Source organism: Cibotium barometz, chromosome 31 (genome assembly GCF_041138505.1).
Source record: "Cibotium barometz isolate CiBa-2024 chromosome 31, ASM4113850v1, whole genome shotgun sequence".
Lineage (NCBI taxonomy): Eukaryota > Viridiplantae > Streptophyta > Polypodiopsida > Cyatheales > Cibotiaceae > Cibotium > Cibotium barometz.
In genome coordinates, this window is record NC_141076.1 from 17,917,056 (window position 1) to 17,944,507 (window position 27,452).

At 45.8% G+C, this 27,452-nt stretch overlaps 1 protein-coding gene across 1 annotated transcript in view; it reads left to right on the plus strand.

The window, feature by feature from the left end:
- The window catches only part of USP (UDP-sugar pyrophosphorylase), a 75,046-nt gene extending 51,590 nt beyond the window's left edge, over window positions 1–23,456 (plus strand). The window contains exons 5-16 of the mRNA XM_086824794.1: window positions 7,364–7,491; window positions 7,583–7,654; window positions 9,727–9,791; window positions 9,907–9,967; window positions 10,685–10,802; window positions 17,350–17,474; window positions 17,604–17,680; window positions 20,374–20,479; window positions 22,074–22,133; window positions 22,315–22,395; window positions 22,483–22,722; window positions 22,952–23,456. Coding sequence (XP_086680920.1) covers window positions 7,364–7,491; window positions 7,583–7,654; window positions 9,727–9,791; window positions 9,907–9,967; window positions 10,685–10,802; window positions 17,350–17,474; window positions 17,604–17,680; window positions 20,374–20,479; window positions 22,074–22,133; window positions 22,315–22,395; window positions 22,483–22,722; window positions 22,952–23,125 — 1,307 coding nt within the window. The 3' untranslated portion in view covers window positions 23,126–23,456. The remainder of the gene's footprint in view (window positions 1–7,363; window positions 7,492–7,582; window positions 7,655–9,726; window positions 9,792–9,906; window positions 9,968–10,684; window positions 10,803–17,349; window positions 17,475–17,603; window positions 17,681–20,373; window positions 20,480–22,073; window positions 22,134–22,314; window positions 22,396–22,482; window positions 22,723–22,951) is intronic.
- Window positions 23,457–27,452: the final 3,996 nt, after the last annotated feature.

The following is a 27,452-nucleotide window of genomic DNA, read 5'->3' on the forward strand; positions in this document are numbered from 1 at the left end:
ACAACTATGACAAGTTGAAGGTGCCAAAAGTCGCCTAGCCAAGAAAAGGCCGACTGGCAAGACTCCAATCAAGCATCTCCATAAAAAAAGTCTACGTTTCAAAGGAAGACTGCATTTCCAAAGAGAATGAAGCCGTTGTTTCCACCAACCTTGACTTTTATGAAGATGCCAAATCTGATTCGCATGTTCTTGAACCCAAGAGGCAGGCAACAAGAGATGATATATCGAATGAACCGAAAGTTTAGCCATTGATAAAGGGCCTCGTGCAGGTTGTTCTCTTCTAAGGCTCCAATCAACCAAACGATCAGAACGATCCAAATCTGCAATTGGTTCAAAAGGAGCAAGAAGCTCTCGAATAAGCTGCCAGATTGATCTATAATGCATCCCCAGACCAAATTTTCTGGCGGCAACCACAAAAGAAAGCACATGGCCACCAGCATCCAAAACATCATCAATAAGATAAACTCCTTTCTTTGAAAGGAAATATGCCTTCCTAGGCTCACGTAGAGCCAAGGGTACATCAAAAGCCTTTGACCAATGAATACTCTGAGGCGAAGCGAAGAAGATTGCGCATTAAGCCTGGGATTCCAAAACAGATATTGCGTAACCTGTTTCCAGGCAAAAATTAACTTAGATGAAAGAGGGCAACCGACAATTTTTCCATCGAAATGGCTGAAAATTGCATCCCAATACGTAACAGTCCACTTTCCAAAAGCAGGTGAAGACATAGACATACACATATGACCCAACATAATAGCCCATGGCTGGCGCTGTTGTACAAATTCCAACAGCAAAGTGGATTTACGAGCAAGCACATGAAAATGAATATTCAATATGTTCAAGCCACCATGTATCTTTGGAGAACACATCTTTGGCATTGACAAAAGACGAAGACCCTTTTTATGATGTTGAGTTTTCCACACAATTGCCATTGCCAGAGACATAAACCGATCTATATCAGCTTTCCTCCACATAATCAATGGAAGAAAGAACTGTATGTAAGCCATTACAATAGCCTGCACTATCCTGAGACGTACATGAAGAGGTCAAGTGGAAAGCTGCCAATAATCAATTTTGCGATTCAATTTTAGCATAACCCATTGAATCATTTGTGAAGATGACAACTGCCAACCCAAAGGGTAACCCAAATGACGAACGATATGTCCACTAGGAGGTATTCCACTGGGCCACAATACATGATGCCATTGCTGTACGTTAAGTGGAAGCAAGGTAGACTTACGGAAATTCACTTTCAAACCAGCAGCCAGACCAAAAAGTTCCAAAGCCTTCATTAATCTCTGAAGATCTTGTTGCGTATTCTTGGGCATAAAAAAAGAATCATCAGCATAAGCCTGAGCCAGGAAAGTATGCCCAGTAGGAAGCTGTAAGCCATGCAATTCATCAGTAGCTTGCAAAAAATCCAAGTAGCAAAGAAAAGGATGTGTGGCAATAGCAAACAACAAGGAACTAAGCGGACAACCTTGGCGAACTGAACGTCCCAATTTCCAAGAATCCGATAGAGAAGAGCTCAAAATCAAAGAAGCATCATTGTCATTATAGAGCCAATACACAATATTTTGCCACTTCGCACCGAAACCAAGATAACTCATAGTCATAGCTATATAGTCCCAATGCACAGAATCAAAAGCTTTCTCGATATCAACCTGCAAAATGAGTACATCCTGCTTAGTGTATTTGGCATATTCAATGGTAATATAAGCATTAGCCAAATTATCATTGATTTGCCTCCGAGGCACAAAACCATATTGCGCAGGATGCAAACCATCATGTAAAAATCCTTTAATACGATTTGCCAACATCTTAGTCAGAAGCTTATAGATGACAGGCATAAGAGTAATGGGCCTCCAATCAGAAAAAGCTTCACAAAGATCCCGTTTAGGAAAAAGCTTAACCAATCCTTCTTTCCAAGAAGATGGTAGTACATCATTTGCCCAAGCTTCATTGATCATATACAGCAATGATTGTTCGAGCTGAGGCCAAAAAGCATGGAAAAATTCCACTGTCAATCCATGGTGTTCACACACATACACTCATAGGGAGTGTTCACACACTGAAGCTCTAAATCATAGTAACATGGGACAAGGAACGTGACAAGGAATGGGGATGGGGACGAGGATTCCTGGGAACCGGGACGGGGAACGGGGGACGGCATACAAAATATGCAATTTTAAGTAAGCACTCATTTAAGAAACTTAACAATACTAAAACAAAGTCACTTTACACTTCCAAAGCATCAATATTAAGTCATACTAGCAAAAAAATGGGTGTTACAAAAAAGGAGATCGGGCACCCAGGACCCAGTCACCAAAGGCTAAAGCAAAAGACAAGGGCAAAGGCCTAGGCCCTAACCACGTAAGTGGCATACAAAAAAGAGACTATCTCTAGAGTAGTACATATGTCAAAAAACCTCAAGGGGCATGTGAAGTGCTGGCCTCACGATCATGGGTCCTTGCAATGGGTGCAAGCTCCATAGAGGTGTCCTCCACTTGCTCCTCCAACTCCTCATCATCTTGAGACATCTCCCACTCAGTAAATGCATCAGCCTTTGCAGTTGCACTCTTGCAAAGCATTCGCAAGTTTGCACTCACAAAGACTAGATCATTTGCCCGTTCCACCCCAAGACAGTTCCTCTTCTTCGATGCAATGTGACTGTATGAGCTCCAAAGTTTCTCTAGGCAAGAGGAACTCACTGCCTGGCTGAGAATGCGGATGGCTAGATGCTCAAGCTCAGGTCCATCCGAACCAAAATCTTCCCACCACAAAGCAGCCCCAACTTTGAAGCGATCGTCCTATGCATCCATGTCTCCATAAGAGCCCTGAAAGCTCTTATACCTGGACAACTGGTCACGGATCTTCCGCCTAACATTTGGGTCAGGCACAAGTCGAGTCAAGACAAGTCTCCATAGCTTGCTCACCTCTGCGTCACTTTCTTGCCCTTTACCCTGAAACTCAGGATCCACCACATAGGCTGCTGCATGCAAAGGAGAGGAGTAGGAGTTCCACGTACGCACACATAGGGCACGGATCTCCTCGTACCTGTCCTCCTCTGGCTCCAAATCCCTCAGCTTCTCTATCATGCTGTCCATAGCCTCTAATACCTTGCCGATGCATGGCTTCATACCATCCACAAGCCTCATCAAGTGGACAATAGGTTGAACCATAGCATCAATGCACTTCACTTTTTCCCAAAAATCAGGGCTCTCTGCTTTTTCCTTGCATAGAGCTCCTATCTCAGTGGAAGCCAATGGTGAAGAAGTGAACTCGTCACTAATGAACAACTGTCTCAATGCACCACTACACACTTTCAATCGATGGAGCATCAAGAAGTTGTAGGCAAACCTCCTATCTGAGTATTTGAGGAGCTGACGGCTAGATTTTTTGGAGAATTCATGGCGTAGGAACTGATGGTTTGTGACAAATGTCACTATTTGGCTGCCCACTTGAATGATAGGCCAGATCCATGGCAAGTCCCCAATATCCTTCAAGAGATTATTTAAGCAATGTGCCATGCAAAATGACACGGTGATGTTGGGGTACATGCTCTCAATGATCGCTTCGGCTTGCCCTGTTTGAAGCCTCCCCATCAGCAACAAAGCCCACAACTAGGTCTGGGCCAATGATCTGTATGCCACGAGCCCACTCTGCTGCTAGCACATCAGCACTCTTCCCGGTCCCAAAAGCATCATGTGAGGCGATGAAGTACATCTCACCGCGGGAATATGCAACAAGGCCATGGATGGACCTCTTCCGCGTATCACTCCATCCATCGGCTATCAGGGACACTCCATTGCTTGCCCATTGTCGCTTCGTGTTTTCTGTTGCTTGCTCCACAAACCTCTTCTCCTTCTCTAGCAATGTGGTGCGCAAGGACTCCGATGATGGGGGCGTATAGTTTGGACCATACTCCCCTATCTTCTTCACCATGACCTTGAAGTAGTCCTAGCTATCCACAAAAAATGAATAATTTAATAACCGATCAACTTGAAAGTTCAAAGTTCAAGTAACTTGTAAGAGGAACATTGTAAAATGATAGATCTTAAGCTAGACATCTTAATTCTTGATTACCTGGCAGCATGGCAAGCAATGTGGTCATGAAAGAAGAAGCGGGTTATGGCCGTATCCACCTCTTCTTTCTTCTTGGGGTCCCAACTACCCTCAAGAGTACTTTGCCAGCGTGAGTGTGTGGATGCGGTCGGCATGGAGAAGGATGGTGTTGGGGCCCGTTCTTGTGGGGCGGGTGATGCGCCTGCGGGTGCCGATGAAGTGGATGCACATGGGGATGCCGAACCTTGGGATGGCCTCACTAGTGTTGCGGGATCCACGGCCACATGCGGCACTCTCCTCCTTGAAAGCAAGGCCTCATGTGCGGCAACACGTTCAAGAAGCCTCCTCCTCGTCTCCGGTGTGACCTAATCACAAAATCGGACCTCATGACCGGGCTCATGCAAGAGGTGAGCTCTCACTTTATCCGCCCCACCCGTTCACCTATATGGACATAGCTTGCAAGACCATGGGCGAGAGCCTCCTCCACTTCCGGGATGATCGGAGTTGACATCTTCCCACCAAGACCAACCTTCGGTCCTCCTTCCTCTATTCGTATTGGCGCCGCCAGAACGAGGTGCGGGGGATGGTCGCGATGAAGATGCCATGGAGGCAAGTGCCAAGGAGGCTTGAGCAATGGAGGTGAGTGTAGGAGAGGCTAAAGCAAGAAGAGGTGAGACCGTGAGTGTAGGAGAGAGATGTAGGAGAGGCTTGAGCAATGGAGGTGAGAGTAGGAGAGAGATGTAGGAGAGGCTTGCCAATGGAGAGGCTAGAGCAAGAGGTGAGTGTAGGAGAGCAACAAGACTACAAGTGACAACTTGAAATTACAACTTACCCAAGGTCCCAATGCCACTTGAGCCTTGAGGCTTGAGGAGAGCTAGAGCCTTGCCGGGTTGCCCAATGCCCACTTGAGTCTTGAGCCTTGAAAGTTGAGGAGTGTTGAGCCAATGAGCTTTCCACTTGAACCTTGAAAGTTGAGGAGCGTTGAGGCTTGAGCTTGAGCCTTGAGGAGTGTTGCAAGTGCCAAGAGGCAAGAGCTAAGAGGCTAGAGCAAGTGCCAAGGAGGCCCGAGGTGAGTCTTGAAGAGTTGAAAGTTTCCTATAGCATGTGCCAATGGGGGCTCTTCTTATAGCCATGGGCCAAGTGGGGAGGGCTGCTCAACGGCTAGGCGCCCAACGGCTACAGGGCGCAACGGCAAACTGGTCAACACTGCGCAACGGTCAGTCGACCGTCCCGTCCCGTTCCGTCCCGCACATCCCGCCGTCCCAAAATCGCCGTCCCCTTGTTACAGCGTGGGCTCACACGTCCCCTGTCCGTTTCCGTTCCCGCACGTTATGGGACGGCGTTCCCCCATCCCAGGGGTCCGTCCCCTGTGACTATGCTCTAAATATCCTACAAACCCCCCTTCGGAGAGAAGGTGGAGATGTTGGGATGGCTTTCAATAGTCCCTATCCCCCATCACAAGCAAAAACATGACATGTTCCCCGCAACAACGGGCTCAAAGGCTCATGAACATGGCTCAGAGGCTAATGAGCATGGCTCAGAGGTTCATGTAGCATGGCTCAGAGGTCATATCTTGCTTAGAGAGACAAAAGACAACATACATCAGCACAACAAAGGAAAACCCCCCTTGTTTCTAAGAGGGATGAGAGAACCCGGAGCCTTTTATAACAAGGAGGCTTACAAAAAACACACGCAAGATTATTTATCATATTTTGGGGGACATCCCGGGCATAGAACCCTTGATACTCACACACAAAATCCTAAGTAGATTAAAAGTCGGGGTAAAGTCCCCCCCTAGATGCCGGTGATGTAAATCTTTTTGCAGCGTCGTTTCCAAGCAATGGAAGCTTGGGCCGTCGTTTTAGGCTCTGGGGCGAGGAGAGAGAACTTGGAAATTGGAATATCAGAAGTCTGAAGCAAAAGAGAGAAATCCCCAGATTTTCGTCGAAGCAGAGGCTTCATCTTGATGCTAGAGGTTTATGCTTGAGAAACCCCCAAAATTTTTGGGACTGTATGTGCTTTAGATTGATGATTTTGTTCATTTTGCAAAAAAATCCCAAGTATGTAGGATGTAGATACACTTGATTTGATGTAATTGATTTGATGATTTTGTCCATTTTGCAAAAAAATTCCCAAAGTATGTAGGATTTATATATATATATATATATATATATATATATATATACCTAGATGAATCCAGGAACATGCCCAAATTCACCTTTTAGGAACGTGCATGTTATATACTCATGGTAGTCAACCCACAAGGCTATATAACTATCAACTCCATTATGCATAGTATGGACTAGACACTACGACATCCGCACTAACGTCATCAGTGCCCAATAGTGGGTGTAAAACTCTGTATCAAGATATGCTCTCACACACGCACTCCACACACACACACACACGCGCGCATATATTCACACAAAGACCTTCGTACCGAGTTTCTGTCAAACCTCCGGAGATGTAGGGCAGACTCAGCCATAATGAAGCCTAGCACTAAGGGAAGTAGCAAATAGAAAGAATTAGTACAGCAAATAAGTAGTTGATAGGGCAAATGCATAAGCACAATATCAATTGGCCGCAACTCGGACGAAAACTTCACACTTTATTTGATGTAATTAACAGATCTAGTAGAAGACCTCAAAATTGATGAGGATTGAAGTGATCAAGCAAGCAAAAAGATGGCAAATAGCAAATGTGGCATTCAAAAAAAAAAACATGTTCTTTCCAAAGCAACAGCATAGACGGTTTAGCAAGACCTACTAGCAACAAGATTTGAAGATGGGTTTAGGCAGAGCATGGCGGTGACACCAACCAATCTTAGAGTAACCCACTGGTTTGAGATTGTAGCAAAAAAGGAAAGAAGATGAGAAAAAGAGTGCCACTCTAGACTAATTCTACAGCATGGAGGATTTGAACCTGTGACTTGCAAGAGGGCTGGTAGCTGTGCTAGTGATTTGGCTGTGCGCTCGCCCAGTGAAGCAGTAAGTGATCTTAAGTGTGTTGAGAGTTAAGAGTAGTGCGAAAATGAGGCGTCGTGCACAGGGGGGATTCGATCCTGTGACTTCTAGGTCAAGAGACCAACAAGTTGACCACAATGACTTCTTCAGTTTGTCGCCATGTAACTCTAGCCTTTGATAGCATTTTACTCAGCATGATCAATGATTTAAGGTTAAGGAATCCTTTCAAACCTTGCATTCTTTTTTTTCTAGTAAAATGAGTTGAAAACCCTAGAGTTGGTATATATTGAAAAACTTTTACTTCAAAAGATTGTCAAATTGCATATGCATGCCAGGGATGGATAGTTGCCGTATTCCATTGGTAGTCATGACTTCTGATGATACACACCTGAGAACACAAGAGATTCTCAAATCGAACAATTTCTTTGGAATGTCCAGTGATCAAGTCCATCTTTTGAAGCAGGTTTGCTATCATCTTGTCTGATACATAAAACTGAAGTGGGATACATGCATGAACTCGAAAAGGAGCTTATGCAACTTCTACTGTTATGCAGGAAAAGGTAGGGTGCTTGCTGGATAATGAGGCACGGTTAGCGTTGGACTCATCGGATCAGTACACAATACAGGTAATATTCTTAATTTTGTTAAGGTTTACATTGAGAGATGATCAGGTATCAGGATATTGTGCATATAGTGTGGATTATAATTCAAAGTAAATGTCATGAGGAAGGTACCCTTATGTAGAAATAGCAGGATGTAGTTGCAGCGGGAGTTTGTGTGCCTTTTTGTAGGCGTATGAGCTTTTCCCTTGTGTGGGTGCTTGAGGGGAACTACATTGTGAAAGAGGAAGAGTGTTTGGGGGAAAGATGACTCTGAAATAGAAGTTCTTTCATACTGGTGACTTCTAGTGCCTGAAGAATCCACACCACACCACACCCCCCATCCTTTTCCCTCCATCCTTCCCCCCTTTTGTGTGAATGAAATAAGTGGTACCCTTACCTCAAATCTGGAGAAATAAGTGGTACCCCTTTTGTGTGAGTGAAATAAGTGGTACCGCTTTTGTGTGAGTGAAATATGTGATACCCTTGAACTCAAATTTGGAGAAAAGCTTCCTGGAGGTGGAGAGGAGCTTTGGATTCTTTGTGGATCCATTCCTAGCATTCCGAGATGCCTCAGTGGTGCTCTCAGCATCTCAGTGGAGCTGTATGGGGCCGCTCACTGATTGGCTGCTAAATGCGTTATTTGGTTGCCACATAGCCATGAGACATGCGGCCATATTTCTATGACTGATGCACGAGTCTGTCACTGTCTATGCAGTTATTTTATTGATAAGAGTGTCATTCATTTGTGGTCTTCATGCATGGCTATCTTAGTGGGTTTGACAAGTTGATCGCTAAGTATTGTGCCCTTAAGATCTTTCCCAGCATCTGGGAAAAGGAGCATGCCACTTTAGTTAAGGAAACATACAGAAGAATTTTTGCATCATATTACATAATCGTTTCAAGAGACCAGTACAAGTTTTTTCTTTCTTGTTCCAACTCTTCTTGGCATATTTTATGGCCGACATTCACCAAGAATAAAGGGGAAGGGCTGCATTCACTGGACGAGTGCTGGTACTTGAACCCTCATAGGAGATAAAGTTATTTGTCGAGGGTTTGGATGCTTCAAAGAAAACCTTTAGCAACGATGTGTTTTTTCTTTTGGGTTAAATGGTTCAAGAATAGTTCTTTGTTCTCAAGGGGGGTTCATACTTTGGGTCTCACAAGGCATAATAAAGGACATCTAGATTCTAGATATCATTTTGTGAATGATTGTGGATGAGTAATATTTTAGGTATACTTTTTTGATTTCTTTGGTCATAAGTGCATGTCAATAGACCTGTACTTATCAGAGATGTCTCATAGGCTGTTCATCACCACTCCCATGGTGTCATTCAAAGGAGGCGACAGCACTGTTCTCTCTCCAGCTGTAGAGAGGTTATTGTTTGTGACAACATTAAATTGCCCATTACAAGACGGTGGAGGGGAAGAATGCATATCACAAGGGCAAGAGTGACTTGTATGTCTTTTACAGGATTGCACTAATCCCAGCTCTTAAATTATCCTTCTATCAGTCTGTTGTCATGGAAGACTACAAACTGTGGCCATAAAAACAACACGGCGGCTCTTTGGCATTCTTAAAGCCTGGTAAAAATGGATGTCGTTGTGACTTTGTACTAGAGAGGGCATTCCTACAGAGAGTTCCATGAACATTTGGAAAGACCTATGCTCAACATGAGAGCATAGGGGCACATTTCTGAAGTGTTTAGCATAGTGGTTAAGGATGCTAAGTCAATACACAAACCATATGATTCCTGAAAGCCTTGATTGAGGATGAGTATGTCAAGTACCCTACCCTACCCTACCCTACCATAGTGGTTTAGGATGCTAAGAAGGCTGGGTACAATACACAAACCATACCATTCCTGAAAGCCTTGATTGGGGATGAGTATGTCAAGTACCCTACCCTACCCCCTTTTATTACATGTATGCACATGCTTATATATATACTTTATATTGAGATCATCTTAATGAAAAAACACTTGAGCTCATGGATATGTGTTACACCATGTATGCCTAATGATCGATCAAAATGCAGTATAAAATTACTAAACCAATAATCTCATCTAACCTTATAATTGTATATTTTGTGCCTGTAGACAAAGCCACATGGCCATGGGGATGTACATGCCTTACTTTACCGTAGTGGACTTCTCTCCACATGGTAAGGTGTTTAATTAATGTGGGCATAGCACAGTTTGATGTCTATGATGTCTGCCTATACAAAAACTCCTTTCCTGGCACCAGCCTTACTTTTTTTATTATTGAGTACTTTGCAGGAAGGAACAAAACATTAGTTGGGTCCTCTTTTTCCAAGACACAAATGGACTTCTTTTCAAGGTCTACACGTTTTTTTGTTGACAGATCTGCATTGCTTTATACTAACAGAGCATACAGGCAGACATGTACATGGATTTGTGTGTAGATATACTGTAGCTATGCTTCAGTTACATGTCTGTATGCATGCATACATGAACATGGATTCCGGAGTGGAAATGTTTCAGCTATATGTTCATATGCATGCAGACATGTACATGGATTTGCATGTGGATATACTCTAGCTATCTTTCAGTTACATGTCTGTATGCATGCAGACATGTTCGTGGATATACTTTAGCCATGTTTAAGTTACATGTCTGTATGCATGCAACATGTACATGGATTTGTGTGTGGTTATACTCCAGATATGTTTCAGTTATGTTCATATGCATGCAGACATCTACATGAATTTATGTGTGGATATACTCTAGCTATGTTTCAGCTATAAGTCCGTATGTATGCATACATGTACATGGATTTCTTTGCTGATATTTTGTAGCTTTGTTTTAGCTGTATGTGCTTGTTCATGAACACATCCACGCTGTCATGGGCATAAACATGCAGAGTGAAAATTTATGCTCACTGTTATGGAATGGGGGAGACAAGTATTTACTGAATCTCCTGCACATCACATATATCTCACGTGTTTTAGTTAGCTTTGGGTTTCTTTTTCATGGGAAGATGCACTTTTCTCTCAAAAAAGGATTATCTTCTAATTTTTGGTTGGGCTATGCTCAGGCCATACCTCCCTCGCTCGGTGTGAGTGCAGTAAGGGATCTAGATGTGAACTCTTTAGCAGTTCCTCGCAAAGCTAAGGAGGCTATTGGTGGGATTTGCCGACTTACACATGAAACTGGTGCGTGAATCTTGGACTCTTTTTGTTCATGTTCATTGTCATCACACTAACACATCTCGAATGCCTTCTGCATTTCATAATTTGCCATTATTATTCTCCCTTCATAGACCACCATTTCTGGGAACTGATGCCAATGAGCTCACCGTTTTGGTCTTTGATTGTTTCTTGTTGATTTGGTGAAGAGAACCTTCGGGTCTTTATGATACATAGATGAAATTCTCTACCTTGGAGTCTTGGGATGAGTTTAAATTTGCCACCTGTTTTAATTTATTGTCTTGCTTGGTCTTGAGTCTCTTGGAAGTGATGAATTGGAGCCGTTGGGATGAGCTCTACAATTCTGCAGAGCGAAGCCAGCTGAATGGGCTGTTCCACAATGCTGCTGTTTAAATCTTGGATAAAAGTCAATTTCTTCTCTTTTAATCCATAGAGATTTAGACTAGCATTTAGCATCTCCTCTTTACCTTCTCTCACACAGATGTGAGCTGAGACAGATGATGAGCTTCTACCACTCAGGCTGCCTTGGTATAATATTGTGATATCTGCTTTCCTTGTTTGCTGTCTATCCTTACAGATGAAAGCCTTGAGTTCTCTTTCTCTCTATGCAACGATATAAACCCTAATGAGATGACAAGGAGAAAGAAGCTGGATAATGAAACCCAAATAACTTGCTTAGGTCCAACCCTGGAGGCTCTCATATCAACTTAAAACTAGGAAGGATCAAAGACAATATTTGAACATCAAAGCTAACTAATGCTTTTTTTTTCTTTTCTTTTAGATACTGAACTAAAAATCCCAGTGTAGTACCATGGTCTTCATTCTCTTAGATTTTATATTCACTATTTAGGGATAAAAATTAATCCAATGCGCATACCATGTGGCCTTCATTTTTGTAGATTTTTTTATTCACCATTTAGGGATAAAAATGAATCGGTTGTACCCAATATTTGAAGAGGTCCCCTGTCAACATTTTTGGCCATTGTTGGCCTAAACCTCCGTGATAATTGTGTCTAAAGCTTGCACATAAAAGGGACGGCATACGAATGCGAGAGCCCCTAAGATGCTGAGTGGATGCAACTCTCCGATCCTCCGGAAGACTCTTAAAGGTCTTCCAAGCAAGAACTGTGTATGCGCATCTCCCCCATCCTGACCATTGCATATAACGAGATGCACCAAGTGGCCGACCAGTCTCATCCCTAATGAACTCGTTCCACATAATAGGTTGTCGGTCAGCCTCGTCCAAAGACCTAGGAAGCCTTTGTCGCAAAAAATATCTCATGTTTCTCCATGCTCTGACAATGGCTGCAATAAGAGGGGAAGATGGTGCCCTAATATCAGCCCCTGTGAACAAAAACGTGTGCTGGGCATCCAGTCTCTCCCGACCCTGGGCGTACATCTGGAAATGTGAGACAAGAAAAAATCCTTCCAAGGCTCAGTGCCTGGTAGGAAAGCTGTGACCACAAGTTTGCAAAGGAACGCCTCGCACTGAACATCCGGATCGATAATATTCAAGCCCCCCTCTCTTTTGGGCTGAATAATTGTGAGCCAAGCTACCCTGGCACGAGTGTCTAAGGTGCCATCCAAGCTCGACCAGAGAAAATTGCGGATCAATCTCCGCGATTGGCAAATGCACGCACGAGAGAAGCACCAACAAGAGGCAATAAACCAAGCTGAGGTAAGCAAAACCTGATTAGCCACCAAAGCTCTGGAGGCTAAATCTAATCTCCTGGAGCTCCAATGGAGGAGCTTCTTCCGGATACTCATAAGTACCAGAGCAAAATGCTGTGCAGGAGAAATATCAATCCCAACTTGGCATCCCAAATATCTAGCAGTGCATCCTCTGCTGATCCAAGTAAAACCAAGCTCTGCACCCCAATCAACTCTCAATGAATCACTAACCCAAAAACCAACAGATTTGTGCCAATTAATGAGTGCCCTTGTTGCCAAATAGAACTCCTCTAGTGCTAACCGGAAGGAACATAAGCATATATGTGAAGCCTCCAAAAACAAGGCTGTGTCGTGAGCTAACTCAGAGTCAACCAACTCCTCATGACTACGAAGAGGCAACCTCAATCCTGAAATACTAGCAGTGGAGTGGAGAAAGATGCTCATGGCCTCTGCAACTATGATATATAATAAAGGGGCTAATGGGCAGCCCTGTCGTACTGAGCGAGAAATCTGAAACCGCTGTCCTCTATCACCGCAAGCAAGAACTCTACTGTGGGCATCACGATACATGCATGAAACTCCCTTGATCCATCTCTGAGAGAAGCCCATATGACTAAGAGTACCCTCAAGGAAGTCCCAATCCACTCTATCATAGGCCTTCTCAAAATCCAAGAGCAGAATGGCTAAGGGCTGATTGCTCGCTTTAGCCCATTTGATGGCCTCCCAAAACGAGAAAATGTTATCAAAGATGCTCGTGCCGTGTAAGAATCCATTACGGGTATCATGAATAACATCCTGCAAAATTGGCTGCAACCTGATGCTCACTGCCTTAGCAAGAATCTTATAGGCAGTCCCAAGTAAGGTGATATTTCTCCATTGGCCAATCAATGTCTTATGCCCGCTCTTAGAATTAAGATAAATAAGCCCCTCAGCGAGAGAAGAAGGCATAGAACCTATGTCCCACATCTCCTGCAAAGCTGATGTGATCTCAACCCCAATCTCATCCCAAAAAGTAATGAAAAGAACAGGGGAGAGGCCATCCTCCCCTAGACACTTACCATGAGGTAAGGCATGAAGAGCATGACTGAACTCCTGCATAGAAAAAGGGGCATCCAGAGCGGCACACATCTCCTCAGTGATCAAATGTGGCAATGCATTCCAAACCTTCCTCTGTGCCCTGTGTCTCAAATCAAAATGTGGCTCAGCACTAAGAAGCTGGCAATAGAAATCAGTGGCAATCTGCCTAACCATAAGAGGATCTGAGTGAAGAGTGCCATGTGAATCCTGCAACTGCCTGACACTATCTCTGGCATGAGACGGGCCGTGAGAAGCAAAGAAGTGTTTGTTACATTTGCCACCCATCTGTGTCCAAAAGGATTCCTAGGCGTGGAAACGGTACTTTGCGCGCTGCTCAAGAGAGTGATGAAGTTCTACTCTAACAGTACATAAAGAATCTGCAACCCATTGAGCATGAGGATGTTTCTCGTGCTCTTTCTGCAAGGCAGCCAATCTACATCTAATAGCCCTTTCTAAGTCCAAGGCCTCTTGCCTCTTAGACAGGGCACATGTGTGATAAAAGTCACTAATATCACAGAGAGCAAAGGCCAGGCTTTGAGAGGCATGTATAAGAAGTCTTGAGATCTTCAAATATCAAGCATACGACGCGATAGCTTTGCATCTAAAAACAAATGATCAGGGATGTGTACATGGGGTGCTGATCCATGGCAATTCGGATCTCTAATACATAAAACCACTGGGCAATGATCCGATTTGGAGGTGCCTGTAGCAATCAAAGTATGTCCACCTTTGTCAAGCACCCAATCATCCACATAAAATCTATATAACCGTGCATAGATACATCCTACATCTCTTCTCCTGTTAGACCATGAATAAAGAGGAGTGGATGGACTCCTCAAAATGTCATCCTCATGCCAACAATCTCTACCATGAATGGAGAGTATAAACCTCTCCCAAGACGCTCTTTCAAGAGGATGCACCAAGCCCTCATGTCCACCTCTTTTATCCGTTGGCATCTCAACCATGTTAAAATCCCCACCAATCCAATGGTCGGCAAGAGGCATCAATGTAGTGAGAGATTTCCAAAAGGCAATCCTCTCACCTCTATGGTTAGGAGCATAGAGGTTGAGAATGCCAATGCGTGTAGTACCCTGCATAAGAAGGATCCACTGCGCTCTCGCAGGCAAAATGACACCATATCCAATGATACAAGGCAAGATCAAAGCTGAAACAAAGATACAAACACCACCCTCGGTACCAACAGCCGGTGACCCAAAGGTGTGTCCCGAGAGAGGCTTACATGATCTCCCACACTGACTAGCATCCAGTTTATGCTCATGCAAGAGCAATATATCCATAGGTCCACCTGTGACTGCACAATGAAGCTGGGTTTTTACAATTGGATTGGTGCCTTCGTAGTAGCCTTGGACTACAAGTAGCTTCTTCTCCACCCAACCTTTGATACCATTAAGATACCTTGATTTTTGTTGTCTTGGTGGATTTTTCTTTTTTGGTTGAAGTGGAAGGTTGTGAGCTCTCCTTCACATTAGTTGGCACACTAAGGCTGCAGGTTTGAGACTGGAATTGTTGACTAAGAGACTTGAGTCTCTTGTAGAGTGGCATTCGAGCATGCGGTTGTCTCCTTTGGTGAGATTTGTCAATGAAGAGGTATACACTCTGGGGCTTTTCATTTGAGTTCCTTGTTAGAGATAGATGGTTGCGCGGGGTAACTTCTTCAGGAATAGTTGTTGATTGTGAGGTTTTGGCATTGAATTTCATTGGTTCCGTCGATGTGGAAAAAAACCCCCAAGACCCTGAATGTTCCAAGAGACAATCCTCATAAAGACTCAGAGTAGGAACGACCAGATCTCGTGGTCGACGAAGGACTCCCTTTAGAGGCGGAAGTACGTCTCGCATAGGTAAGGGAGGGAAAATCTGATGATGTAAACTTTACCTCTTTCTCCCACTCCGGGGAAAAGCCAAGGCTAGTCCTCAAAACTGGAGAGGTACCATGACAATGCAAATGTGCAACATCATCCTCAAGGGTAGAATCATCCTGTAATTGTAATACAGCATTCTCCTATGAGGAATCCAGATCATGTGCCTGCAAGGCCTCATCCTCCAAAAAAGGATCAACATCCTGTGAGGCAAGAACTGCATAGGGGTTAGGGTGCTCCACTTGGGGTGTGGGTGAAGGGGCAGGTACAGGGGTCCGAGGGTGCCTACCATCCCTAACCACAACCCAACGCTGTGTGGTTTGTTGTGGCAAAGGAGCAGCTGGAGTCTCGGCATCTACAGAAGGCCTCTGATGGGTAGGACCACGCCGCCTCCTAGCATGGCCCCTCGATCTTGGACAATCTCTAGCAATGTGACCCTGTCGACGACAAATCCGACACTGGTTAGGTCTGCCTGCAATCTCCATCTTCTAGTGGAAATGAGATCCGCCAGGTCTCTGAAGCATAACATGATCGTCAGTAATCGATGGATCAGGAACAAGCACAAGGACCCGGGGTACACCATGAAGAGTGGCAGTAACGGCCGCGGAAGTTGAGGCGGGAGAGCTCGGGAGGATCGGTACCTCTAGAACCTGGCCAAAGGATATGCCCCTATGGAAGCTAAAAGCTTCCAATAGGACCGAGGAAGAGCAGGGAACCGTAGTGAGACCGGGGTAAGGCGCTGATCCTCCACCACTGGATCAAAGCCCACCTAGTACTGAAAGAAGAAAATCTTCCTAGGACCAAGAGGAAAGGGGCTGCTAGCCAAAGCCTAAGAAGTAGCTTCTGAAGAATGAAAGTCCACTTGGAAGAAGCCTCGACCAAGTAAACGAGTATCCTGAAAGTGCACAATCAGCTCTGAAGGGAGAGCTGCTAGAAGCCATTCACGGGCCTGCGAGAACGAGAGGGGTGGGAACCATAAACTCTCGCAACAAGGGTAGTCTGGACCTCAAGGTCAATGTCGTGCTGAAGAGAGGTGAGCTCGTCTTGTGAAAAATTGATGATTCTCCCGGCCAGTGGAGGTGATGAGAGATTGGCTGCGGCAGAAAAATCCACAAGACCAATCAAGAAAAGTGGGCGGCCGACTTCAATCCAGATAAAATAGCTGCTGGGAAAACGGGAGCAGAGGAAGGGGGGCAAAGGCGGGGAGCAGCTGGGGAATCAAGGGCAAAGGGGCAGGCGGGGCAAGCAGAGGGGCAGGCGGGGACTGAAGAAGGCAGGGGGCGGGTAGCCAAGGGGGAGGCGGGGCAGCAAAAGGGGCTGGCGGGGACAGCAAAAGGGGTGAGGTTGATGTGGTCCGTATCATGGAGAAATACCACCCAACCCATATTCACAAGAATAAAGCTAGTGGGGATCAACAGGATCCACTGAGCAAAGGAGAATCTCTTGATGAGATCAAGAGGATCCAATGAGCAAAGGGGAACCTCTTGATGACGCCCAAGATTGTTTCGAAGACTTAGGCAATGATGGGAATGTACCAAGCCTCCAGCAAATCATTGCGGGGAAGAGAAAGCCTTAAAAGGAACCTGAAGAAGTGGGGCTGGCGGGGGCAGCTGAAGGGCAGGCGGGGATTGAGGAAAGGCTAGCGAAGGCTGCAGAGGGACAGGCGGGTTGCAGAAGGGCAGGCGGGAACAGCAAAAGGAGCAGGCGGGAGCAGCAAAGGAGCAGGCGGAGGCAACAGAGGGCAGGCAGGGGCAGCAGCGCAGGTTCACGTCACTTCAGCACGTCGAAGAAATGCATTTTTCTTTATTGAAGCTTCTTGTGATGTTGGGTGGTCAAAATCATATAATTGGAAGGGATATTGATGGCAATTTAGGGTATGATATTGATGTTATAATCGAAGACATGTTCATGAGGGAGTTTTTGAACAGGTAGGCAAATGGTAATCAATGTAGAGTATAACCAATTGGATCCTTTACTTCGTGCGACTGGTCATGTTGAGGGAGATGTGAACGATGAAAGCGGGTATTCTCCTTACCCCGGGAACATCAACCAGGTTCGTCTGCTTTAATACTTCTGTATGCTAATTTTGCACCATTTTTCTTTAGAGTTTCAACCTTTATGTAAATAGATAAATAACCAGATAATAACAAATAGCTAAAATTTTGGTCCTTTTGCCATGTAGTTGATAATGAAATTAGGACCATATATTAAAGAATTATCAAGGACCAAGGGGGCAATTCAAGAATTCGTAAACCCCAAGTGAGCTTTCTTGACTTTTTGGTTCTTTACGCTAACCGGATATAGGACTTTGTTTATTGAATCTTCTTCAAAGTGCAAGGATCGAATGTAGTTTGTCCAGATCACAAATTGTAGAGTTGGAGCTGTGATTGGGTCTTGTTTCAATGTCATGGACGAGTATCCAAGTGTTTGTATGTGTCCTGACTTGGTAAGCCGGTCAAAGTCATCATTGTTTGTGGCTTATGATGATTGGTCCTTGTCAAGTAGAACACTAGCCTAGTTGGTTGGTATGGACATACAGTCATGTGGTCATCTCTTTATCATTAATAGAGGCAGTAAGAGATAAAAGCTTGAAGTCTCTTATAGGTTAGGTTTCTTGATGTAAATATGTGTGTAAACGAAGCATGTGTATGGTCAACTATCAAAGTAGGAAAGCAAGTCGCTTTCTTAAGGCCTATAAAAGGTTTTGTGCATACCATTGCAAGGTCACGCACGGAGTTTGTGCTTCATGGTAAGAGCAAGTAGAAGTTAAAAGAGACAGGGCACTTAACTCTCGATGTATAGGGGTGTTGATCTTGTTCCTTAACTGCCATTTTAAGCAAAACAGGGCTGTCTGGCAAGGTGTCGAAAAGAAAGAGAATTTCATGATTACGTTCTTGTGTTAATACTTCAATAAGAAAATATTGGCCCCACATATTGGCTGTTCGGTGCCCCATTAGCTGCCCCCTGCTTCCCTCTCACCTGCCAGCCCATTGCGGGAAAGCAGTGACTCCCCCTAGCAAGCACAAGAGCAACAGCAACAGACGGCCATGAAATAGGAGTTTCAGACCCCCGACATCCGTGGCGGAGACGTTCCAGGTGGAGGGGGCGTACCCGATGCAGAGCTCGAGGTAATGGTCCGCTGTCGATATACTCGCATTTATCATAGGATACTCTTGGCAAGCAGCTGAAGGCAGAGGATTCAGTGGGCTAGCTGGCCACTTCCACTTCCACATAGGGGCCCACACGAGGGCCGATACTGTCTTGCAGTCAGAAGGTCAGCAAATCGAGGGGCCTTCCTTGGTTGACTCTCTGGTGGGGGAGGGCCCCCCTTCAGCTCCTACATATATTTCAACTATTGACTCCATACTTCACTCCTCTTGCCTGCTGGTGGCTCCTGCCCGACAAGACCTGTGAGGTGTGGATCGATTAAGCAATTCTTTGATCCCATGGAGACAATAATTGCCGCCTCCTCGTGACTTCTTGGAAGGCACGATGGCATGGATGGTTTTCTCCCAAGAGTGGATCAGAGGGGTCTCTTGCATGTATAGGGAGGCCCATAGCACAGTTTTCGCCTACAGGGGGCGTGGTGAACGGCTTTCAGATCTCCCATTCCGTGGGGCAGGGATGCCCCTTAGCTCCACTACTTTACCTTATAGCAGTGGAGGCTATGAGCAGTTTTCTCAGGGTTACTGCGGGGGTTTCAAACCTCAAGCTGCCTCTTCGTACAGAGGAAGAGTTATTGGACTCAAAGGTAGCAAATGATACTGCTATGTTTTTGGAGGCTTCACAGGCATGCCTCTATGCTTTCCGTAGTGCCTTGGAGATGTTTTGTTTGGCAGCAAGTGCCACCATCAATTGGCACAAATTAGCGGGATTCTAGATTAGTGACTCTCCACAGACAGATTGGGGTTTGGATGTGGGGTTTACTTGGATTGAGAGAGGATGCACTGCCAGATACCTTGGCTGTCAGGTTGGCATTGACATCTCATGCACAACAGTTCACTCTTGTGCTCATGAGCATTAAAAGCAAACTTCAGCATTAGAGTAGTAGGAAGCTTGATTTGGCCTCTAGAGCCTTGGTAGTTAAGCAAGTGTTGCTGGCGACTGCTTGGTTTGTCATGTCATGCTGGGTTTTTCATAAGGGATGCATTGGTCAGCTTAGTCGTCTTATTCGGAACTTCCTTTGGTCAGGATTAGATGGCATTGTACACACCAGCGCGAGAGTGTCTTGGGATACCATTATTATGCCTAAGCAGGAGGGATCATTGAACATCAGTGTCAGGCTTTACTTTGAAAGCTGGTAGTCAAAGGATTTCTTAATCCACTCAAATCATTAATCTACTCTCATTCTTCATAACAAAAAATTATCTACAAACAAAGCTTAATTTTCTCTCTATCGCAATCAAATCATCAATCTACTCTCCCTCCAAGAGCAGCCAGCCAAGGAGGGAGTCTCCCTTTCTTTTTTGCATTGTATCTTGACCTCCTTGGAGGTTTGTTGTAGATCTCTTTTCAGGGTAGTTGTCTGCTTTCTGTTTTCGTCTGACAGAAATATTTTTTTCTGGGGGAAAAAAAGGAGCAGGGGTATTTCTCTTACATTTTCTTTGCTTACTGTTTTCTCATGACAGCTTGGGGGTGTTTACGTCCCCTTCCGTTTATACTGAAGTTGAAGTTAGTTTAAAACAGCTCCCATCTACACTTTCAGCTGCCACTTCTCATTGCCATAACTTATGCCACCTAAAGAAGAAGGGGTACTTAAGTTCCCGCTTAGCATGCTAGGTATATGCTCATACTCCTCAGAGAACCTACAAAAACCCTTAAAAGCCGTGAGAAGCCTTGAGACTGGAGAGTGGATCAGAGATGCGTGCAAGCTGACAACAGAATTGGTTTATTCAGTGCAGGTAGAGTTGGTTTCTTCAATTGGGTGATGATTCTTAAACAGTCTGATGCAGGTATAAAGATGAAAGTAAAACAGCATTCAAGTCCTCTACAAGGCTGGAGTGTATGATGCAAGACTATCCTCGTACTCTCAGTGCTTCAGCAAGAGTTGGATTCACTGTAAGTTCTCACTCAAGCTCTCTTTACACTCTTGAAGTGCACCAAACACATGTTTAAGTTTAACCTCTTTGTATGTTCAGGCATTGTCTTCGATTGAGGGTTTCGCGTAGGCAGTGGAGGCAATCATGCCAGTAATTGGGCTGGTGCTGCAAAGAAATCCTGGGTGACCTGGTCTTTGGCTTGAGCAAGGAGGCTGCCTGTGAATGGTACCTATGCTGAATCCAAGAGGATTCAACAGCATCAAAAGTAGTGCTGTCTTCCCATATCTTACACAAGGGCTGTTTTGAGTCTATTTCTGAAGACATGACAGGGAGGTGAGGCTCCTTCGCAGGCTGCACTATTGCTTTCAGTAGGGTGCCAGTGATGATCAGTCTAGCTTCAGCAGCTTTTTAATTATGCTGGCTAGATGGCCTCTACTGTCTCCTGCACTTTCGGTTCATGTATGAGGCTGTCTAGTATCATGCAGGGTTGCTATGTGCAACGGTCAACCATTCCAAGGGTTTCCTATAGATGAGAACTCGTGCGGGTTGGAAAAGTGATTCTTGCAAGGAGACTGAGAGGTCCACCTTGATCCATAGCTCACTCATCAATGTAGAACCTGCCAATCTTGGCAAGGTTGGGACTGGGACTACAGTGATCAAATGGGAGAAAGAAAAAGTCTGAAGATGTGGGTGAAGTCCGTACAATGCCACATGTGCTGTTCTTGAATAGCATGTAGAAGATCTCCTTGACAGCCGCTCACACTCCCAGCCAAGGGGATAACCATCCTTACCTGTCTATGCCACCGTCCCTCCTTTCTGTCTATGCCTAGATCATGATGAATTCCTCCCCAACCCACCAAGCCTCCCTGTGGAATGTTGTGTCTCACATTTATCCAAGTGGCCCTTTCTCTGATAATGCTAGGGGTGTAGAAGTTGAGGAAATCAACACTTTTGTTGAATAATCAACTGAGTTTTTCTGGGGCCATTAGCACTTCGAAGTTCCAATCCAGGTGTGGTAGAGACAGGCGGTCAGTGAAATGGAGACTCCTGCTTCGCCATCCCTTGGTAGGATCTTCCTGCATCTAGCACTGCGGCTGGCATTAAAATGGTACTTCTGAAGCATTGATGTAGAGGATTTCCTTCACCTAAATGCCTCAAAACATGAGGCAAGGAGAGGAACGAAAAAGAAAGAATTGAGATAGACTTTATATAAAGAGGATGGAAAAAGAGAGAAGGGCGGAGGAGGGCAGCGAATGTTGCCCGCGGGACATAGCAGGCCTCAGCTTGTCCTCCTCGGAAGTCCGAGCTCTGATAAGTTATCTTTTGCAAGGAAAATCCCAACTTTGGAGAGACTTATCCGACTGGATGAATTAGAACTTACGAGATCACACAGCTAAAAACCGGAACGTGAGGAGGAGGATGAGCCATGCCCCATTGAGCATGTAGATTGTGAGGGGCTAGGTGATAGAAGATTGAAGGGGTGGGATGGCAGTGCTATCAAACTTAGGTGGATTACTTTTTTAGATGCTTTATTTCAAGGAAGGATGACTTAAGATAAGGTTACAAGGCAAACAAGTTGAGTGTGCACTTGTGTCGTGTTTCTGTGTGGACAGGTCATGGATACCTGGCTTGCATATGCCCCTGTGAAAAACAACCCACATGATGCTGCAAAGGTATTACAAGTTTTTCTTGCATTTGCACAGATGACATGCTTACTGAATATGTGGATTGTCCTGGATATCAATGTAAGCTTTTATATTAGTGTGGTCTTATTGATAAATTTTAGAAGAGTAATATATAGATTGATCATTAGAACCAACTCACACTTGTGAGCATGTGATGCTCAATGAGCAGGTCCCAAAAGGTAACCCTACACACAGTGCAACCACCGGAGAGATGGCTATCTATAGAGCGAATTCTCTCATACTCCGCCATGTATGGCTACCTTATCATTCTGCCAACATTTGGAGTAGAGTTTTTAATTTTTTTCTTCATTCAGATGGCCTTTCTTCTGGTATGCAGGCAGGCGTTGAGATTGGAGGTCCTAAAGTGGAAACATTTAATGGCCAACAGATAGAAGTTTGGCCACGAATTGTATGGAGTCCGGAATGGGGTTTAACTTTCTCCAATATCAAGCAGAAGCTTAGCGGCGTCTGTTCGGTCTCCCAAAAGTCTACTCTTGTGCTTGATGGAAAACACATTTTCTTGGACAACCTTAATCTAGATGGAGCTCTTTTAGTTAGTGCAGTGAAAAATGCCAAGGTGATTTGCTACTTTGAAAGCTCTGGTGCAATTGTGGTTTCTCTAAATCAAAGGAAATTAAGTTGTTCTTGGCCTCTACCTAAACCATTACTAACCCAACAAATCAACCCCCCCCCCCCCCCCCCAAGTCTATTTCCCCCCTTTTCTCATCTCATGAGTGCTACTCATTTAAAATAAACATGCAGCTTCATTGAGTCCCTTATCCTTGTAGTGGTGTGTCTGTACACAGGTTAAGCTGTCCTCTTGGCGTGTCCACAATGCTGGCTGGATACTAGAACCTGTCAACCACAACGACAGATCTATTCCTGAGGAGACGAGGATCCGTGGATTCGCTGTCAAGAAACTGGATCAAAAAGTTGAGACCCTCAATGACCCTGGTGACTATAACCTTGAACAAGACTAAAGAGCATGTAGGTTACAATAGCTTGTGAAGACCTCTGGTTTTGTGTTCCACTTCATATCAATGCGGCTAACATCTTAAGGTGATGTATGTATCATCACAAGTGAGGAGTTTGTCTTTTTTATGGGAACACCAGGAGAAGCATATTGCAGTTTTGGCCAGATTGCAAATTGACCAGTTTCCTAAAACTCGGAACCTATATTTGACCTGAACCCTCAAAATTTTGGTTTGGATTGAAAAAAACTCTCACCATCAATTTGTTCAAAAGGTTTTTGACTGGTAAAAACAGTCCTCATTTTAATTGGAGTTAAGTATGAAGAATATTCAGGTGATGACATTGTTAGCTTGTGAATGCAACAATTATATACAACGTTTGCAGCAATAGGTTGCTAACAAAAATCAGATGGTTTCGAAGCAGCTGGAGCTCCCACATTACCTGAGCAGCCCCCCTCACCACCAGCCCCCTCCCCCCTTTTCCCTCCTCTATCTTCCCCTTTTGCGCAATGGTCCTAGCTTGCTTCCCTCCTTGCGCCCGTCCTAGCGAGATTCTCTTGAGCAGTAGCCCTGCCCCCGCCCCTCCCTGTATTCACCGCCACTCTGCTCCACCCGCCCTTTCCCAGCGTCAATCCCTCTCTGTCTCCCTTTTCTTTTTCACTGCCTTTCAGACTCTGCTCTTCAGACTCCGCTCCTGCCTTCTTCCCCTTATGACATCTTCACTGGTCTGCCAAGTCAGACTTTATCCTGATATATCCCTTGCCCAGGAACTGGACATCAGTGATTCTGCCGTGTTCTCCCACTAGTGCTCCCTGCAGGAGATCCAGTTTGGCAATCAAACTCAATCCTGATAGATCCCTTGCCCAGGAACTGGACATCAGTGATTCTTCCGTGTTCTCCCACTAGTTTTCCCTGCTGGAGATCCATTATCTGCCCTCGTGCTGGTAGTCTGCTGCTGACGAATTTGCAGACAACGGTCATGGCCGCCAGACTGATGAGGCAAGAAGCTGAAGTTCTGCTTGCAAAAAATGGCATTGGGAAGCGGACTCAGTCGGGGTTGGTTGAGTGGTGTACCAAAGCTGGCAAGCAGACACGCCAATCAGAAAAACGGGTGAGGCCCGGGTGCCAAGGGGTCCAGAAGCATGGTGCCATGGTGCAAAGAAAACCTGCACCACCTGAACAAGGATCGAGCTCCACATCAGAATGTTCTGAAGGAGGTGTCACTGGCTTTTCCCAGTTACTGTTTGCTTCCTTGGGCTCCCAAAGGAGTACATGGAGCTCCTACCAGCGATTGGCCGCATCTTGGGAGAGGTGATTGAGTCCCCTCGTTCAGCTCTCTCCGTCTCATAGCTAATGAAGCAGGGCTTCCATCGCTCCGCGTCCTGTACCTTGTGCTTTCGGGTCTGTTTCATCGGAAGGGGCAGACGGGCCATCTTGCCCGCGATGCCGCTCCACTCGGCGACTGCAACTCCAGGGATGGAGCCCCTGCCCAGCATTCTTCACCGACAGCCCCCCTCCCCTAGGAGGCTGCTTGACAGGCTCCCAGCACGAGTGAGCACTGAGGGGGGCAGGAGGCCTGGTAGCCAGCTGGCAACCATCACCAGCGCCAGGGTCGGTGCGAGTGAGAGGAGTGTCCTGGCTCCCACCAGGAGGAGCACCCCCCCCCCCCCACCTCTGGACAGCTGCCACCTCCACCTCCCCTGCCCTCCCCAGATCCTTCGCCCCTCGGCACTTCCTCTCCCCCCGAGGACCAGGGGCCCCCTAAGCTCCAATCCAGCCACCCCGCTCTACCCATATGGACTCAGCATCTGACCACCTGTTGGCACTCATACCAGAGCTTCTGCAACCCAGTGGAGTATCTTCTCGGCCCCCATGACTGAGTTTGCCCGTTGGATTATGCATTCTTTAGGAGGCTCCCTCTGGAGGCCAGAGTGTTCAAGGAGACCCAGGCACCCCTTTGAGTTTGCGTGGTCTTGTACCACTGCCCTCCCACCCCATCAATTTTGGCATCCGTAGTCTCTCCTTCCCAGTGAGTGTTAAGAGTAGACCCAGGCACCCCTTTGAGTTTGCATGGTCTTGTACCACTCCCTGCCCACCCCATCAATGTTGGTGCCATAGTCTTCTCCTTCCTGCTGAGTGTCTCACCTGGTGTTATTTGGGACGATGAGATGGTGGATCATACCTTGCGGGCACAGGCCGTCTTATCATTCCCAGTGGCTGGGAGATCTTTGAGTTACCAATGCCATCAGCCAGTCCAGATGGAACTTTTCCGGTTCGAAAAGGAAGGGGCTGCTGTCACGACCCTGTGTTTTTCTCTGGACAAGATGCAGATGTGCACGGGGACATGGTGGACAGTGTGAATGGCATCAGGTGGGAGTGAAGATGGAAGCCCATGTGTGGATAACCCCATGTGTGAAAGGGGGCAAAGAGATTTTAGCTTTGAAGGTTTAAAAACCTTTGAAATGATTAAAAAGCCTTTCATTAAAGAAAAACGTGGCCCTTATGCTATTTTGGGGGCCACGTGTGCTTTTTGGGGAAAGAGGAAGGCTGGCGGGCAGCGCATGAGAGAGGGAAGCTTTTCTGAAAACAAGGCATACAAGCTGGTTGCAGGGCTGCTCCTCGCTTCCTCTTGCCTTTGGAAGGACTGTAGGCGGGCAGCGCTGAATTCAGGCCTGGAAAAACAGCTTGAGGGAGCTCTGCGCTGCTGGTCACAGGTGACTTTCTGGAAGGGCTGCAGGCGGGCCGTACGACTGAGGCTACAGGGGCAGCCTAATATCTCCTTTACGCATGCTTTTAGGAGATTGAAGCTGGCTGCTGTGCTGCGCTACAGGGCAGAGACACAGGCCAACTTTTCTCTCTCTCTCTCTCTCTCTCTCTCTCTCTCTCTCCCTCTGCTGAAGAGTAGACAAGGGTTGGTTTCTCTTGCTACAAAGGTGGACAGAGGTTGGATATCCATGAACATAGACATCATGTCGATGGCGTTCAACTGATGGAACTTTCAGCTTCTTTATGCTTTGGTTCGGGACTGTTTTGGGACAGTTTATGGGCTGTTTTTGTTTGGTCGCGAATTCAGCTTTGTACTTGGGTTTTTGGCTGCAAGTACAAGTCTTGTGGTTATGTTTCTTGGCATGGGAGTGAAGCAAGCTCGCATGGCTGCGTGCTCATGGAGCAGATTGTTTTCTTCCTGCTAGAAAGGAACAGTGGGAACTACAGCTATGGGCATCTCTATGTTGCCAGATGTTTCATGAGGGAACAGGCAACTAGATGTATGGAGACAGAACAGAAGTTTCAAAGGGAAACAGGCCTAAGGGTTTCATGTGGAAACAGGTCGTAGGTTTTCTCGTAGAAACATGTTTTTGGGTTTCTCCAGGAGATAGGTCACATGCAGGCAGAAGGTACAGGAGTGGACACATGTTTGGTACAGCCTTGCTACTGATAGGACAGGGGGCAGGGAATCCATGACAGAGATGGATAGTACCCTTGGAAGGTAGAGAGGGTTTGTACGGGTGTGTCAACTGTATGGTATGCTGTGCTGTGATGCGAGTTCTCTTTTGAGAGACAGTTTGGGAGTCTATGTTGTGATGCAGAAGCACTGGATGTGTCAGGGTGTGATGCTGTTCATAGTGTGAGAGGCTATGGATGGTTGTGGCAGCCTTGATCATGGGAGAAAGCTTCTGTATGCAGACTCACTGTGAGAGAGTCTTTCGATGTGAACAATGGCTGGACTTGTTTGTGGATGCCGTGTGGACAAGAAGCCAGATGCAGGTTCTTTGCAGGCTTCAAGAGTTCTACTGGGATGGCTGAGTTTCCAGCGTTATATTGTAATCAAAGCTCTTTTAATCAATTAAAGAAATACCGCAATGGGCGCCACTGCGATTTGGGGCCAATCGGTGTCCGTGTACTTTTTGCAGGAGCACTCTAGCTCCCCCTGTTTGTTTTCCTTTTCTAGGTCCTCCATGGTGTTGAAGTGTTTTATGTGCAAATGTTTTTGTTCCACCGCCCTTTGCTCTCTGAAGGCCGGTTTACAAGGTTCCGTCGCCGGGACACATCGTCGACTTTCTCAAGGAGGCGAGTCCGTGGTTGCTTTGGTTGGGACAATCGCCAACTTTCCTAAGGGGGCGAGCTCGTGGTTGTCTCATGAGAGTCACATCAAAAGCTTCAACATGAGGAAAGTGAAAGGGAAGTGCAGGACACAGTACAGGATTTTGTGTCTTTGCCTATATGAGGTGAAGAGCAAGAGCTGAAGATGAAGTTCAGGAGAAAAGACACCAAGGACAAGAAGTAGTCGGCCAGGAACAAGAAGCAGTTGAAGTGTTATGGTGCAGGAGATGCGTTG